Genomic DNA, 16,971 nt, shown 5'->3' with positions numbered 1-16,971 from the left:
AACCACACACGCTCCCCCGAACTATGACAAACATTGAGTCACCCTTTGCTACCTTTGCTTAGAACCATTTAGTGTGTCGGTTAACCACACACGCTCCACTAACGTCTTCGCAAGGCTACAAAGTGTAATTTCATGGAATTGCATCAATTCACTTTTGCCTAAAGTAACTAAGACTGAGAATTTTGTAAAACTTTTAGTTACTTTATACTTCATTATACTTTTAATGGAAAGGGTTTGCCCTATCCTACCCGTTCGGCTAACGACCCTCCACCAATCAAGGAAGCGGTGGGTAAGAGTGGATATCCATTAAACGGCCATTTTATAGGCCATAACCTTATACCCCCCTTATAGATCAGCTTCATGAATGAGGCCTACTAACGGTAAGACTAGCATTTTAGTTATACATATATAATATTAAAATTTTAATGTTATACATAATATAAGGGTGTATTTTACACTTTTAAAATACTAGGTGGTTTAAATTATACTTTTAATTAACCAAAATCATTATAGATTTATTAACTCTCCTTTAATTATACACTTAATTAATTTAATAAAACCATAAGGGTTTAATTTGAACTTTTCAAAATTAGGGTTTTGGAATTTATACTTTCAAAATTAACTTTTAATCAACAATTTAAATTCCAAAACTTGAGGGCAAGTTTTGAAACTTTTCAAAACAATTAGGTTTAAATCTCACTTAAAATTTTCGAATTTAAGACATTTAAATTAAAATTTTAAATATTAAAACTCTTGATTTAATAATTATCTTGAATTAGACTATAAATTTTAATTATTAAATCATAAGGGATTATCTAAATCATGAGGATAATTACCATTTATACATTTAAGATATCCTAATCCCTTAAACATCTACATAGATTTCGAAAATAAGGGATGAGATATCCCAAAATCTTTAATTACCATATTTAACTATTAAAAGATAATTACAAGATACGAGATAATCCAAATCCCTAAAATTTAGGATCTAACCTTTGGAAAGGAGGTAATTTCGAAATCCAAGGGTTGGATAACCCTAGATTTCAAAATCTTGGAGGCTAAGGAAAGGTTTTGGGAAACCCTAGCAAAAAATCGCCAACTAGGGTTTTGCAACCATAATTGCGAAAATTACCTAGCCTTCAGGGTTTATTAGCCATAAACCCTAATATGTCAAGTTCATACATTTGAATAAAAGCTAATTGAAAACAAAAACCATTGGCTCTGATACCACTGATGGGTTTTATACAGATAATCCTATGTGTGCATGCAACCGTAGAATTGGATCTATGTTTTCACTATAGTTACACAACTTTATGAACACATAATAAAACCCTAATGATACATACTATTTTCGAAATTCACCAAGAAGATTAGAATACATACCTTTTGTTGTTATATAGTAATAACAACTCAAATCCTCCTTGTAATGGCTTTAGAAAGCTTAGAGTCACAAGTGTCACTCCTCTAATGGCTCACAAACACCAAGAACAAGAGAATGAAGAATAATAAGAGAGGAGGCACCCAAAAACGTGTGGAAACCCTAAGGAAACTCTTAGCCACGTTTTTGGTGCTCTAGGGATCCTTAAATGGTGAGGCTATTAGGGTTATCTAACAAGGAAACCCTAATTTGACTGGTTAAGCCCTAAGCAACCCATAGACTCCCTTCTTAGAGGCCTAGGATGATTTCTAATGGGTTTCCCCATAGAATTCGTCCACCCCTCTAATATTGAGTCCATTAGCCCAATATTCAACTATCATACAATTGATAGTTCTAGTCCCTTAAGTTTAATTAATGTCTTTTAGCCACATAAATAAATTCTTAATTAATTATTGACTAATATTAATTAACCAATATGATTTCTCCTTTAATATATTATTCTCATAATATATTAATAAATCATAATTAATCCTCTCCCTCTCTATAATTCATCCTATCAAGTTGCTTTGGTGAAGGCAACCCAAAAGGACCATGCACCATCGTGTCAAGTATATACCAAAATAGTTATGAACTTAGACACTAATCCAACAGTTTCATCCTTGAGAGGCTATATCTAGAGATTGAGACCTTATTTCTACTTAGAATCGTCTGAATGAGAAATTGTCTAGAGGGACTCGACGAGTGCATGAGCCAACTCGACGAGTCAGTTAGGGTTTTCCCCGATTAGACTGGACGCGCTGCAACTCGGCGGGTTGAGGAGATAACTCGATGAGTTGAGTTGGATTTTCCCGATATTCTAGAGAAAACGAAGTAACTCAACAAGTTTAGTTAACAAGGACTGTTGATTGGAGCATTGACTTCATTGACTTTTAGGGTTTGGTGAACTGTGGACCTTAGAGACCATGGAGGGGTAAAATGGTATTTTCACCCCTCATGATATTAATGGAGAAGTTAGCTTAGCATCTCTAGTGGTTATTACAATTTAATTATTAGAGATAATTATATTATGTAGACATAGTCTAAACTGTTTGTGGGGTGCTAGATCTACTTGCTTACTTCCGAGATGAGTCTTCTCACTATACTTACCTGAGCGGTAATACTATGTGATCGGAGGGTCTTATTGAGTTATCGACTGGAGGGTTATATGTGTTTGTATTGAAATATGTGATATTGTGCATTTTGTCTTTGTGATATATGTTATATTATTCTGTGCTTTACTGAGATTGGACCGGAGGGTCCAACCTAAGGAGTGAGACCGGAGGGTCCACACTTGAAATCAAAGATTTCCCAATATTGAGTGAATAATATTGAAAGCATGTCGAAATTAGAAATTTCAAAAGGAAATTTAACGTATTTACCAAACTGAAAAGCTTGACATAATGCAGTAGACTTTTTGGTTATTACAAAAAATTAAAATACTTGAAAGTAGAGGCTTTAATGCTTGATCACCGGGATAATCAAGTTGTTGATGCCAAAAAATTAAAACGAGTACTTGAGGAGCGAAAGTAACATCATAAAGGAAGGCCATATTATCACATCGAATAAGAGGTTGGTGGCTCGTTAACCATTAAGGCTGGAGGGAGTGGTGCCACCGAAACCGCACTCCCTCCCTCGGCACATAAGCGCCATGTCACTTTTTACCACACAAGTGTGGTTTCCTGCCACACCAAGGGAGTGGTGCCACACTTTTTGTAGCTATTTTAATTAAAACTTCTTTTTTAATAAAAAACATAATTTTTCATTACTTGAAAATTAATAAAACGTTACATTGCATTACCAAAAAAAAAAAACGAAAACCACACACACATGACGTTAAAATAATCCTAGAAACTTAAAAAACACAAATAAAATAACTAAAGCAAACTACATAAAGTCCTTCTCCGAGAACTCGTCTTTGAAGTCATCCGATGGATCCAAATTAAGGTTAATGTTTTGAACCCCGTAAATGTGTTCCACCAAGTCATTGCGAAGATTGTGAAATGTTTCAGTGCAACGTATCTCTACTCTCCTGTTCATATACTCTTCGCCACTAATTTCTATTGGTTGTGTCTTTGGTATGGTTTCTACCTCGTCAAACGCACATATCGCTCTTCCTTCATCTTCAATAATCACGTTATGCAATATGAGACATGTATACATGATTTCTTGAAGTTTTTCCTCGCCTAAGTAACTTACTGGTTTTTTCAATATGAACCACCATTTCTTTAGAGCTCCAAAAGCACGCTCAACATCCTTCCCAGCTCTTTCTTGAGCTCTCGTGAATTTCTTTCGTCTAGAACCATGTGGACACGTAAACGATTTAACAAACACAACATACTCAGGATATATTCCATCGACCAGATAATAACCATACTTATATGGCGTTCCACGCACTTTAAAAGAAGAATGTAGTGCGGATTCATCATATATGTTGTTAAATATAGGTGAATGATTAAGAACATTGATGTCGTTAATCGAACCGGGAGAAGCAAAAAAAAGCATGCCAAATCTACATATCTTGTGATGCATCTACTTCAAGTATGACCGTTGGGTGACAATGATCACCTCGGGTAAATTGCCAATGACATGAAGTAGGGCAATTTTCCTATGCCCAATGGAGGCAATCTAAGCTTCCTAGCATTCCAGGAAACCCATGCACATTAGCATGATGAGCTTGCAATCACAGGATGTTATTACGTGTAGGCCTACGTAAATATGTCTAGTGCTATCTTAGCAGACATCCTAAAACTTCCGTCTAACGCATCAGGCGGAATGCCATATGCTAACTGACGAAGTGCGGCCGTGCATTTTTGTAAGGGAGTGAAACTGGGTGTACTTCTAGCATCGTAACGTTGTTGAAAAAAACTGCACTCCCTCGTTACATCTTCAACTATACGTTCGTATAAACCTTTGAACATTCTGAAGCACCTACGAAAATGATACCCTTGATAAGTGGCATTCTGTTCAAAATAGTCTTGCACTAAACGTTGGTTGGCTTCTTCACAATTTCTGAAAATATATCTTTGTGTTCTTCGTTGAGAACTAATAGCTGCGTTATTTGCATAAAGCATCGTATGTTTGTTTCGCCATTTGAGCACACGTAACAGCAACATCAAAAATAGTCTGAAATTCTTCAGAAGATGACATTTTTGAGAAAGAGTGGTGATTTTTTTTTTTTTTAATTTTGAGAGAGAGAAAAGGTTGTATTGTGGTTAAAAACAAATGAATTGTATATGTATATATAGGAAAGAAAAGCAAAAAGAAAAAAAAATTAAAAAAGCAACGCCCAAAAACATTTAACGGTCGGTTATTTCACCAGCCAATCATGTGACGCGGTATTCACCAGCCGCAGTGCGGTAAAACCGCACCAGACTGCAGTCTGGGGGCAGTGTGCGTGGTCCAGCTGGCACAAACCGCAGCCACACCCTCCAGCCTAAGAATAAAAACAAAACTCATCAAAGTCAATATAATATTTTATTATGTTTGTATATTTTCCAATGGAAATAAGGTTTGGTTATGTTTGGAGTAGTGTTGTTTAAGTATAGTCATACTTACTTTTATATGGATGATAATAAAAATCTGAGATTTTTAATTTTGATTTTGTTACGTAAATTCGTACAACTTTTCATGAATTAAATAATTTATTATTTATTTGGTCACACTAAATTTCACAAAAAAAAAATCATTTAATTTAGAAGCTCAAATTCAAAATCAACCAAACCATGCCCTGAGTTCTTGATAATCAGATAAATCATCCAAATTTTGCCGATCTAAAGTTCTAAAATCATCAATAAAACAGAACCCATTTCGAATTTCTTCCAACTATCAGTAGGGTTTCTTTTTAATTTCAGGAACTGTAATGGTAATTAACACACCCATGAAGATTGGATCATAGAGGAAAAGACGGCGTTAAAGAGACAGCTTACTTACCAAACATCATCCCTTTTACCCGCTCTCATCTTCTCTTCAAATCCATGGAACTCTCACTCTCTCTCCCTTCAAACCCATGCGTATATATACCCCATGGCAGAAGCACCATCTCTTCTGTGTCATTTGATTCAATCAGAGCCTCTCAGATCATATCCGAACACCCTTCAGATAACAACCTCACGTTTCACCATCACCCCCTTCCGTTTTTTGTCTGCATTTGGATATACAGAGATATAAAACTGTGTTATCGGATAAATGGAGGACGATTTTGATATTCCCACTGCCGGAAAATTGAACGAAATCGACGGAGAAGACCCAATCGGCGACGAAATGGACGTGCCGGAGGGTGGAGCTGGCGGGAAAGTGGGAGAAGAGAAGGAGATTGGAAAAAATGGGTTGAAGAAAAAGATCCTTAATGAAGGTGCTGGCTGGGATACCCCCATTAATGGCGATGAAGTTGAAGGTAATTTCCATACATTTTCTTCAAAATCAAAACTTTCATCATTTACATGAATTTCGATTTGGGAATTCCATAATGTTGCATTCTGATTCAATTCTACAGTTCACTATGTTGGAAGTTTACTCGATGGAACTCGATTCGATTCAAGCCTCGATCGGGAGCTGCCATTTAAGTTCAAGCTCGGGCTCGGTAAAGAGTAATTCTGAACAATTTCACACGATAATTCTTCTTTCTAAAGTAGCAATCGTATTTGTAACATTACCCATGAGTCGATTTCTGTAATCTTCTTGATATTCGTTTTTGCCATTACAGGACACGTGATCCAAGGGTGGGACGATGGTATCAAGACTATGAAAAAAGGCGAAAAATCCCTTTTTACAATTCCTCCCACTCTTGCATATGGTGAATCCGGATCGCCTCCCACTATTCCTCCTAATGCAACACTTCAGTTTGAAATTGAGTTGCTTTCATGGACCAAAGTGAAAGATATTTCCAAAGATGGAGGAATTTTGAAGACAATAGTAACTGAAGGACAAAACTGGCAAACTCCTAAAGATCCAGATGAAGTTCTAGGTACATTACATCTTTTTACTGTTAAACTGTGTTAACCTGTTATGTCATGTTGTGTCATAATATGTCTGTCATAACATGATTCGTGTGTCATACAGTTAAGTATGAGGTGCGGCTTGAGGATGGAAGTTTAGTTTCAAAAAGTGAGGAGGTCGAATTTACGGTTAAAGATGGTAAGTAGTTTCCCGTTGTGGAAATTACGTATTTACCCTCAACAATTGTTACTTACAAGAAGTTATATATGCATAGGGTGTTTTTGTCCTGCATTGTCAAAAGCTGTGAAAACAATGAAGAAGGGAGAAAAAGCCGTCTTCATAGTGAAGCCACAATGTGAGATTTTGATTTTTTGAATTCGAATCCACACGAAATTTTAGTTTATTATATTTCACATTCGCAAGATTGAATCTTGAAGGGCTTTTTCGTCATTTTTGATCGATAGATGGATTTGGGGAGAACGGGTGGGACCCATCAGGTGGTGATGAATGTGTTGTGCCACCAAACACCACCATTCAAATAACAGTTGAGTTGGTTTCATGGAAGATTGTTTCAGAGGTTACAACAGATAAAAAGGTTTTAAAGAAAATCTTGAAAGAAGGAGAAGGGTATGATCGTCCGAATGATGGTGCAATTGTTCAAGGTTTTCTTCTTCTTTGTAACAACTCATCCCACGTGGACATTGTGGGCCCTTTATAAGCCTTAATGTACTTATGCTTTTCTCTTTTTTAAATAGTGAAATTGGTTGGGAAACTCGAAGATGGAACTGTGTTTGTGAATAAAGGACACAACGAGACACCATTTGAGTTCAAGATTGATGAAGGTGAGTGCGATTTTGGTGTTTCTTTAATAAAAATAATGAAAAGACGTGAGCTAATAACAACGAAATCGGTTTCTTTTTTGATGATAGAACAAGTTATTGATGGAATTGATAGAAGTGTGAAGACGATGAAGAAGGGTGAAGTTGCAGTGTTGACTATTCATCCAGAGTATGGATTTGGTTCAATCGAATCACATCAAGAATCAGCAATTATTCCTGCGAATTCCAATGTGTATTATGATATTGAGTTGATTTCATTTGAAAAGGTATGGAAATTGCAAAAGTTTTGATCTTTTTAGGGTTCTTGAAGAATTCGGAAGGATAAAAATGGTTTGAGTTGTTACAGGAAAAAGACACGTGGGAATTAAGTACACAAGAAAAGATCGAAACTTCAGGGAGAAAGAAAGAAGAAGGGAATACGCTTTTCAAGAGACAAAAATACGAGAGAGCTTCAAAAAGATACGAAAAGGTAATATAAATATAAATACATATTATATATTTATTATTATTATACTTCATCTCTTGTATATATAAACCATACAACCTTTTTTATGACACAGGCTCTTAGCTTCGTTGAATATGACTCAACTTTTAATGATGATGAAAAACAAGAATCCAAAATCCTAAAAATCAGCTGCAATTTGAACAATGCTGCATGCAAATTAAAACTGAAAGACTATAAACAAACAGTAAAGCTTTGCACAAAGGTCTTGGATGCTGATAGCAAGAATGTGAAGGCGCTTTATAGAAGAGCCCAAGCATACATTCAACTTGTTGATTTGGATCTTGCAGAGATGGATATTAGGAAAGCACTCGAGATTGATCCTAAAAATAGGTAATTTTGATTTCTTTGGATTTTTGAATTTTGAATTTTGAATTTGAAAGAAGCTAAGAATTGTGTATGATTTTGGTTTTTGATTAGGGATGTGAAGTTGGAGTACAAATTGTTGAAAGAAAAGGTGAAGGAGTATAACAAGAAGGATGCCCAATTTTATGGAAATATTTTCAGGAAAATGAACAAATTGGAACACCTACAATCTAGTGTAAGTTGCAATAAAATGGATGTATTGACATGACATGCCACGCCATAACAGGACAAATTGTTTTGCCTTTGGCATGCATCTGTTTAAGGGAATGTTTATTTTTGACCTAATGTATTAAGCACTTAATCTGGACAAAATGACTTAATTGGTTAAGCCAAAAAAACATGGTTTAATGTATTAAGGCACTAGCCCTTTACCGACTTGCCCTTTTTTCCTTCCCAAGTTTTCTCACATTAAAAATTGTGAATATTTTGAATTTTTTTTTTACAGATGTAAAGGCAAAATGGTTATTTGGTCTCATTCGAACCGTTTATTTAGTCTAGAAAAGTCTAGAAAAAAGAAATAGACTTTATGTATACAACACTTTATCTGAACAAACATCATTACGCATTCAACCACTTACTTATAGATGACTTAATTGAGAAAAAAAAAAAACCCCTAAGACCGATATCAGTAGGTGTGCAAAAGACATGTATGTTCTCCTCATTGAAAATAACCTTAGAAACTAAATTTGTGACATATTGCAGACTGGAGCAAGAAAACAAGAAAGGGTGCCCATGACGATTGATAGCAATGCATGATGAGTGAATTTGGACTTGTTTTTTTGCTCTATAATCACTATGAATAACTAGAAAAGCAGTCTAAAAATCGACATGATTACACATGTTTTCGGTTAGTGAGGTTTTTGTGAGGAGGTATTGTAGTGTTTTTGAAAGACTTATGAAAATTGATTAGTTATAATAACTCGCATTTTTTGGATCTTTCCATACTTAATCGACTCGATTTGATTTTGTTAGAAAACAACAAAAATTGAACACAAAATTCTTATAGGTTATGTAATTTATTTAGATTGAAGAGGGTATTTTTGAATTTTTGGGATACATTTAAAAGAACACCAATAAATTATATAATTTAGAGAAATTAAATATCCTCCTACTTATTTTCCTACAAATCTTCCTATCAAATTAAATATTAACATGAATAATATTTAATGTTTATTTAATGAAATTCAATGATATTTTAATGTACTAATATGATACATGTTATCATTTAATTGGATAGAAAAATTTATAGGAACAAAAAGTAGAAAGATATTTAATTTCTCTATAATTTATAATCTTTTTTTTGAAAGAGCAATTTATAATCTTTCTTTCTCAATGTTTAACATCAAATAATGGTATCTTACTAGATTTTGCATTTTAATGAAAGAGATGAAGATTGAGGAGGATGAAAAAGATAAACATGGGTCCAAATAGTCATTGTTACTTAGACTTAGAGATGGACAAAATAGTCCAAAACTAAAACTGGTTCTTAAAACCATACTACACTCGATCCTAAACTTAAACAATTTTCAGTCATAAACAAGTGAAAGAATAAAATTGGATTGAAATCAATTTTTTATATTATTATATATTTTATTATTATAGATTAAAACCATTCATGCCAAATTTCTCAATTTCTCGAACTGATGCAAAAGTTATAACTAAACATAATTGATATATAGATTATCCGTGAAAAACAATATCATGAACGAATTAATAACCAAACATAATGCATGCTTTTCTCACTTGTCCATGCTCTTAAAATTGATTAAACCATTTAATAAATGTTCTTTCAATTATACAATAACAATTCAATCATGCTCTGATTAAACAAATTTAGTAAATGCTCTTTCAATGTTGTTATATTGGCAATTATATTTCTTTGGAACCGACAAATATATTATGTAAAACAGAAACTAACACCCGTCCATCAAGTAACTAAACGGGGCTGGAAGAGAAACAAAGTACATGATAAAAATGAGAAAGAAAATAGTTACATATTACAAGTAAGAAAATGGACAGCTAAGCAAAATCAAACTAATTATAACTGCTCTTCGCCATTCGATATTTGATCCACGTGAAGACCTGCGATTTGATGTTACCCACCACTGTTGTCGGGTTAACATAGAGGTTCTTAAAAACCCTATCACACCTTTCCTTCTAGATCCACCACAACGTTCCATAACATATACTGATCATCATATTTCTCTTCCGTTGACAGTTCTCCCATCCCCTAGCAAATTCAATGATATCAAGAACAAATGAGATTTGGGATGGCGCCGGAGTATCGCACCATCGTAGGACCCATTCCCATACGTTTGTTGCAAAAGGTCACTTAATGAATACATGGCACACATCTTCCTCTTCTGAGCTACAATAGATACATGACGAGGAACCTTGGATTATTCCCCTCTTCATTAGTTCCTTTAATGTTGGAATTCTCCCTTGACACACACACCATATAAAACATTAAACTTTAATAGGTATCTCTTTAATCCATTCAATGTTTTTTTGGTTCCATTGTTGTTGGTTTATCAATCAGTCGCCTAAGTACATCAATATGGTACATTCCATCCGATGATATACCGCATCGCCATCTATCCATTGCCACCGAGGGTTGAAAAGTTCCTAACAGTGAGGATAATGCATGCAGTTCGCTTACTTGGTAAACAGAGGAAGGGGTTGGTTTCCATCTCCAGGTGTGTCGACCAACCTGAATTCGATCTGCAACTCTACACGTTTTGTACCTCTCCAGTTGGTATAGAGCCGGGAATAATATTTTTGGGGATTGTGTCCCTATCCATTGGTCAGACCAGAATAGAGTGTTATCTCTTTTATCCATCTGCTTTACTAGTACTACATCCATATCAATCCACAATTCTTTGAGATGATCTTTGATTCCTGCATCATTGCTCCATACCCCTGAAATGGCTTTTTCTTGAGATGACACTCGATGGTTTAGTCCATAATATACGGATTCCTTTAATCACTCGGGCCCATAATTGTAAGGGATCCGTCTTAAACCTCCACCACCATTTCATGATCAAGGCTAGGTTTAGGGCTCTCATCGATCCAACTCCTAATCCACCCATTTCTTTTGAAGCTTTGACCTTTTCCCAAGATACCCAATGTACTTTCTTTTTTCCTTTGTGACCTCCCCAAAGGAGCCTTCTTCTAATAGATTCAAGTGTGTTTACTACTCCGATAAGAGCAGTAAATAAAGAGAAATAAAATGTTGGGAGGTTCCCCACAACAAACTTGACCAGTGTCATTCGACCCCCAAAGGAAAGTGTCTTCGCCTTCCATGTAGAATGTTTAGTATGGAACTTTTCAATAACCGGCTTCCAGTACTTTTTTAATTTCATGTTTGCTCCAATAGGAACTCCCAAATAAGTGAAGGGGAGTGTTGCTGGTTTGCATCCCAATGGAGTCGCCCATCACCTCTTGTGTACTTACACCAATACCAAATACCTTTGATTATAGAAGTTCACTTTTAATCCAGAAGTCACATGAAAACTCCTTAGGATTTGGTCAAGATTCCTTATGTTACATCTACTCCAATCACCCACAATAAGGGTATCATGTACATAAAACAAATGTGATATTGTCGCCTTGTTATGTGGAATTGTGATTCCTTTGAAGATTCTCTTTTCACACACTACTTTCATAGCCATGTTTAGGCCTTCCATGGCGATAATGAATAAAAAGGGGGAGAGGGGGTCACCTTGACTAACCCCTTTTTTAATGGAAAACTCCTCTATGGGAGATCCGTTTACAAGGACGAAAGCTCTAGCAGATACAAGGAAACCTTTAATCCATCTACGCCATTTCTCACCATATCGCATTTGTTTTGTTTTTGGAGGGAATCGAGGTACTCCCAGTTTATTGAGTCAAAAGCCTTGTCAAATTCTATTTTGAAGAGCAAGATTTTTTTTCTCACCTTTTTGTCCATTAGCATAGTGCATTGACTATAAGTGGTTCATCAAGTATGTTTCTTCCCTCTATAAATGTCGACTACACTTCATTGATGTTGTGCCCAATGACTCATTTCAGTTGATTTGCAAGCGTCTTTGCAATAATCTTATAAATACAACCAATGAGGCTAATTAGTTGGTAATCTCCTGACTTGAGTAGGTCTTTTACTTTTGGAACCAGTGTTATAAAGGATGAGTTACATCCCATGTTGAGCTGCCCATGTATCTCAAAATGTTTTACACATGAGAATATATCTGACTTTAATAAATCCCAGAATTTTTTGATGAATTTAAAATTGAATCCATCACAGGGCCCTTCTCATTCCCACACGCCCAGACTGCAGATTTAATTTCTTCAATACTGAAAGGGGCCTCAATCATGTTGCTAACATGTACACTTAATGAACGAAATCTATTACTAAAAAGCTTTGGTCTTGTTGGCCATTTCTCCTGGAATCTATCATCAGGCCTTCGTATTGTGTTGAAGTCCCCCATCACTATCTAGGTTCCCGGTGTTTCTCTTTTTATTTGTAGCAAGTCTTCCCAGAGTTTACGTTTTCCAACCGATGATTGTGGGCCATAGACATAAGCGATTATTATCCTCTCATGAATTCCCATCCAGGTTCCAACAGTTATTAAGAAATGCCTAGTTTTGATTACATCTTCCACTTTGTAAATATGATATATTTTCTTTTAAAGTTGAAATCATTCCACTCCATCCACATAAGGTCTTTGCAATTAATTACCAACAATAATTTTTTTAATAACTCTTGTTATATTGCAACTTTGCAATTAACTACCAACAAGCAACAACGGATAAATGTCCAAGTCTTTAATGTTTGATTAAGTAAATAATTAATACATTCTCATGTTTACCTGCTATAAATATGTAGGACCTTAGATATTGAGATACAAAATTCCATAAGGCAGCATAGAGCGGGCAACGCCTAATGGCGTTATTATGACGTGGCTCGCAGATAAAGACGTTACGACGTCGTAAACAGCGCCCCCCTATTGCGTTTTTTGGCGTTATAGTAAGAGGCGTTACCGTGGTAACGTAAGGAAATGACCTTTTTTTGATTTTTTTACTGGAACGGGCATATTTTCGACCATTTGCAAATGGTCACAATTAAAAAAAATCCTTACTATTATAAATACTCAAAAATTCAAACTTTTCATTTTACCTTAATACTCTACTTAATTATAAAATGGAATCTTTTGATCTGTTCCATCCATACAATCATGATATTGATGATGATGATATGTGCGTGGGTATGATGTATCAATATTTTACCGACATAATACCGCCACAGCCAGCTCCACTACTGACCAGATGTGCGACGTTGAACAAAGATCGTGATCAAGAGGGCAATAGACGTCTAGTACACTATTATTTTGCGGATAATTGTATCTACCAACCAAACGATTTATAAAGAAGGTTTCGTTTACGGAAAAATGTATTTCAACGAATAGCCAATGCAATGGAAAGCAGGTACCGTAATTACAATTATAATCAATTTTAATATATGTTCTTTAGATTATTAAATAATTGCTTTAAAATTTTATTATATGTTCTTTAGAATATTAAAAAGTTGTTTGAAAAAATTATTATATGTTTTTTAGATTATTAAAAAGCTGTTTGAAAATTTTATTACATGTCTTTTAGATTATTAAATAATTGTTTGAAAAACTTATTATATGTGTAGGTATGAATATTTCCAACTAGGTAGGACGCGAGAGGTAAATGAGGTTTTACAGGGTTCCAAAAATGTGTTATTGCAATCAAGCTTATGGATTTGGTAGAATCGTCCGATTCTATTGATGACTATATGAGAATGTTAAAGGGAATTGCACGAGAAAGTTTGTATAGATTGGTGAGAGGTGTTATCGAAACCTTCGGTGAAAAATACTTGCACAAACCTTCATTGAATGACATATAACAACTATATGTGGCGCATGAAGAACAACATGGTTTTCCGGGAATGCTTGGAAGCATTGATTGCACAAAGTGGATATGGAGAAATTGTCCTATGGCGTGGAAAAGTCAATACATAAGTGGTCATCTTGGATTGCCTTCGTTAATATTAGAGGTTGTTGCATCACAAGACTTATGCATTTGGCATGCTTTTTTGGAGTAGCGGGTTCGAACAATGACGTAAACGTTATTGATCAGTCAGCAATATTTCAGGACCTTATATAGACAAGAAAGGCACCGAATGCTCCTTTCACAGTAAATGGCCATGAGTATAAGTTCGGGTATTACTTCACGGATGGAATATATCCAGCATATTCCATGTTTGTGAAGGCGTTTCGACACCCGATAGAACCAATAGATAATTTTTTCAAGAGAAGACAAGAAGGACCATGTAAGGATGTGGAACGTGCTTTTAGAGTTCTGGAAGCAAAATGACACATAGTTGAACATGCGACACGAGCATATGAGTTGGACACATTACAAGATATTATGTATGCGTGTATCATTATGCATAACATGGTGATTAAAGATAAAGGACGAAACATTGCGAAGTATTCGCCTACAGATCCTGAACACATTCAATTTCAACCAGGGACAACATAATACTTACATAGAGTCGTTGATATTCAAGATCAACGAAAACACAAACAACTTCGAAAAGACTTGACAGATCATATCTATGATGGCACTGAAGTTAAGTAATTTAGATAAAAAATTGTAATTTGTTTCGTCTTATATATATATATATATATATATATATATATATATATATATATATATATATATATATATATATAGGGAAAAGATCAGATGAGAACACCTAAAAAGTTGAGAACGCAAGAACAGTTCTGGACCAATCAATATATAAGAGCATATTAGTAATTGTATATTTTAATTAAATTAAAATAAAATAAAATCAATCAAATTCCTTTAAATTTGGGATCAGTTACCAAAAAAGACGGAAATATTTGATTTTTTATTTTTTATTAATGAAATATAAATAACATTTTTATCAAAAAAGAATTTTAAACTAATTTTTTTTTTCTTATAAAATATTTTTTTCTCCTATTTCACGGTTTTTTTTTTCCAAAAAATTAATAGCAATCCAACCCCCAATCAATACATTTGTATTCATAAACGATTTTTTTTTCAAAAAAACTAATACTACTTCAATAACAAATGAATACATATCAATTTACAAGTAATCCAATTCCTTTCTTTTAGTCAACCGAAAATAAAAGGGGTGTAAAAATTATCATTTCTTCATAAAAGAATACCTTTAATCATAAATAAATACACTTATTCACATATGATTACACTGGTATTTACAAATAAATACATTGTTGTTAACAAATGAATACTCTGGTATTCACAAATGAATAAAAGAATACATCTAATCATAAATAAATACACCCATTCACACATGATTAAACTGCTATTTACAAATGAATACATTATTATTAACAAATGCATACCCTGTTATTCACAAATGAATACCTCTCTCACGCATTTCATCAAACAACCCAATCGTCCCAGATACAAAGCCAATGAACCCGAAGTCAAATACGCCCTCCACAACCAAAGATAATCCTTATACAAAGCTGGAAGTAACACAAATCTAATGTTGCCCCTCTTGCTCATTGGTAATTACTCTTTTCCCTTTTTACCCTTCCTTTTGTATGTGTAATGTAACAATGGCATATCACAAACTTTTCCTTGCAACCTGTAGAACAGATCACTTGAAGATACAAAAACAATCAATGATAAACTCTAGAGTATCTGCCACTGTGATGACCTGCAAACAAATCAATGATGTTTTGCGAAAATTGGCAATTCACAAACTTTCCCAACCACCCTGTCAAGAATGTGTTTTGTTTTTACTCTTCAAATTGCTCCTGGGATTCCGAAATCAGAATCCACCAAGAAAAAAGTATAATCAATTAACCTTAAAAAAATCTAAACATCCAAAAATTGAATATAATAGTATTTGGGTGTAATTAGACCTCGAATCCATGTTCTTGACTGGATCGCTCCACCACAAATAGACTATAACAAGAATTAATACATTTGTGAATCAAAATTGAATCGTTGGTTTCAAAATTCACACCACACAATGCCAACAAAGACAAATAATCCTCAATTTCAATTAATTATTGATTGCAATTGATAATCTTCAGAATGCAATTATGAAAATGCAAAAAAAAATGCTCCAGTTGTTGATTTTTGCTGTTGTCGCATCTTAAAATTCAAACCACACAACGCCAACAAAGACGATCCTCAATTTCAATTAATTTTTTTGTTGACCAGGTGGATCGAAACAAGAAATCAGAAGCTTAGGAAGGAAGCTTATTGATTGAATTTATGTTAAAATGACAATCAAGGAAGTTTTACAAGGGCTTAATATCAATCGACATTATGAACTTGGACAACAAAAATATGAAATTAATTTAACTCGTACCTTTATCCGGCCACCTCCGGTTGAGCTCCACCGTTTCCCTCTCTGGTGGTCAGTGTTGCCGCCATCGACGACTACCCTGGTCTTTTTTCTGTTCTCGTGACCACATAGCAACACAAGGAGATTGAGAACCCATGTGCGTTCAATTTATTCCCTCTGTATCTCGATTTCCTTCAACCAAATTACCTCAAATTGTGTTTCATGCTTCGAATCCACTCCCGTCTCCTCGTCTCTTCTGATTTTTAAGACCACATACACCCATCCAAAACACAATTAGTGTTTTGTTGTTTTATCCGAGATTTTAGTTGTGCGATGGTCGACGATGGAGGATGGCAGAAGATGATGAACGGAAACAATGGTGAAAAAGGTGGGGGTGTGCGGCCGTTTTTTTCAAAATAATTAGATTAAGGTTTTCTAGTTAAGTATAGAGAGAGATAGAGAAATTATACGAATTTCTTTTTAATTAAATTATACGGATTTCCTATTGTATCATTCTTGCCATTTTAAAGTT

The 16,971-nt window shown here is 34.6% G+C and overlaps 2 protein-coding genes and 1 long non-coding RNA gene across 3 annotated transcripts; 1 reads left to right on the top strand and 2 right to left on the bottom strand.

Annotated features, from left to right (window-relative positions):
* Nucleotides 1-3,301: 3,301 nt before the first annotated feature.
* On the bottom strand, nucleotides 3,302-3,946 carry LOC145007279 (uncharacterized). The gene has a single exon (XM_078966247.1). It carries the CDS (start codon nucleotides 3,944-3,946, stop codon nucleotides 3,302-3,304), a length of 645 nt encoding a protein of 214 aa, XP_078822373.1.
* A 661-nt stretch (nucleotides 3,947-4,607) lies between these two features.
* Nucleotides 4,608-5,469, bottom strand: LOC145037900 (uncharacterized). Its single transcript, XR_013679031.1, has 2 exons — nucleotides 5,348-5,469; nucleotides 4,608-4,850 (listed from the first exon to the last, which is right to left on the bottom strand). It is a non-coding gene; the product is annotated as an uncharacterized LOC145037900 (long non-coding RNA).
* Nucleotides 5,470-5,484: 15 nt separating this feature from the next.
* LOC145037890 (70 kDa peptidyl-prolyl isomerase-like) lies at nucleotides 5,485-8,995 on the top strand. The gene is made up of 12 exons (XM_078986646.1): nucleotides 5,485-5,810; nucleotides 5,910-5,996; nucleotides 6,120-6,380; nucleotides 6,476-6,550; nucleotides 6,627-6,707; nucleotides 6,817-7,014; nucleotides 7,108-7,194; nucleotides 7,282-7,457; nucleotides 7,538-7,660; nucleotides 7,752-8,026; nucleotides 8,114-8,234; nucleotides 8,762-8,995. The coding sequence occupies exons 1-12, from the start codon at nucleotides 5,603-5,605 to the stop codon at nucleotides 8,813-8,815; spliced, it is 1,746 nt and encodes a 581-aa protein (XP_078842772.1). The 5' UTR covers nucleotides 5,485-5,602; the 3' UTR covers nucleotides 8,816-8,995.
* Nucleotides 8,996-16,971: the final 7,976 nt, after the last annotated feature.

This window comes from Lactuca saligna, chromosome 1 (assembly GCF_052625555.1).
Source record: "Lactuca saligna cultivar CGN05327 chromosome 1, ASM5262555v1, whole genome shotgun sequence".
In the NCBI taxonomy this organism is placed as follows: Eukaryota; Viridiplantae; Streptophyta; class Magnoliopsida; order Asterales; family Asteraceae; genus Lactuca; species Lactuca saligna.
This window is presented reverse-complemented; position numbering and strand designations above follow the sequence as displayed.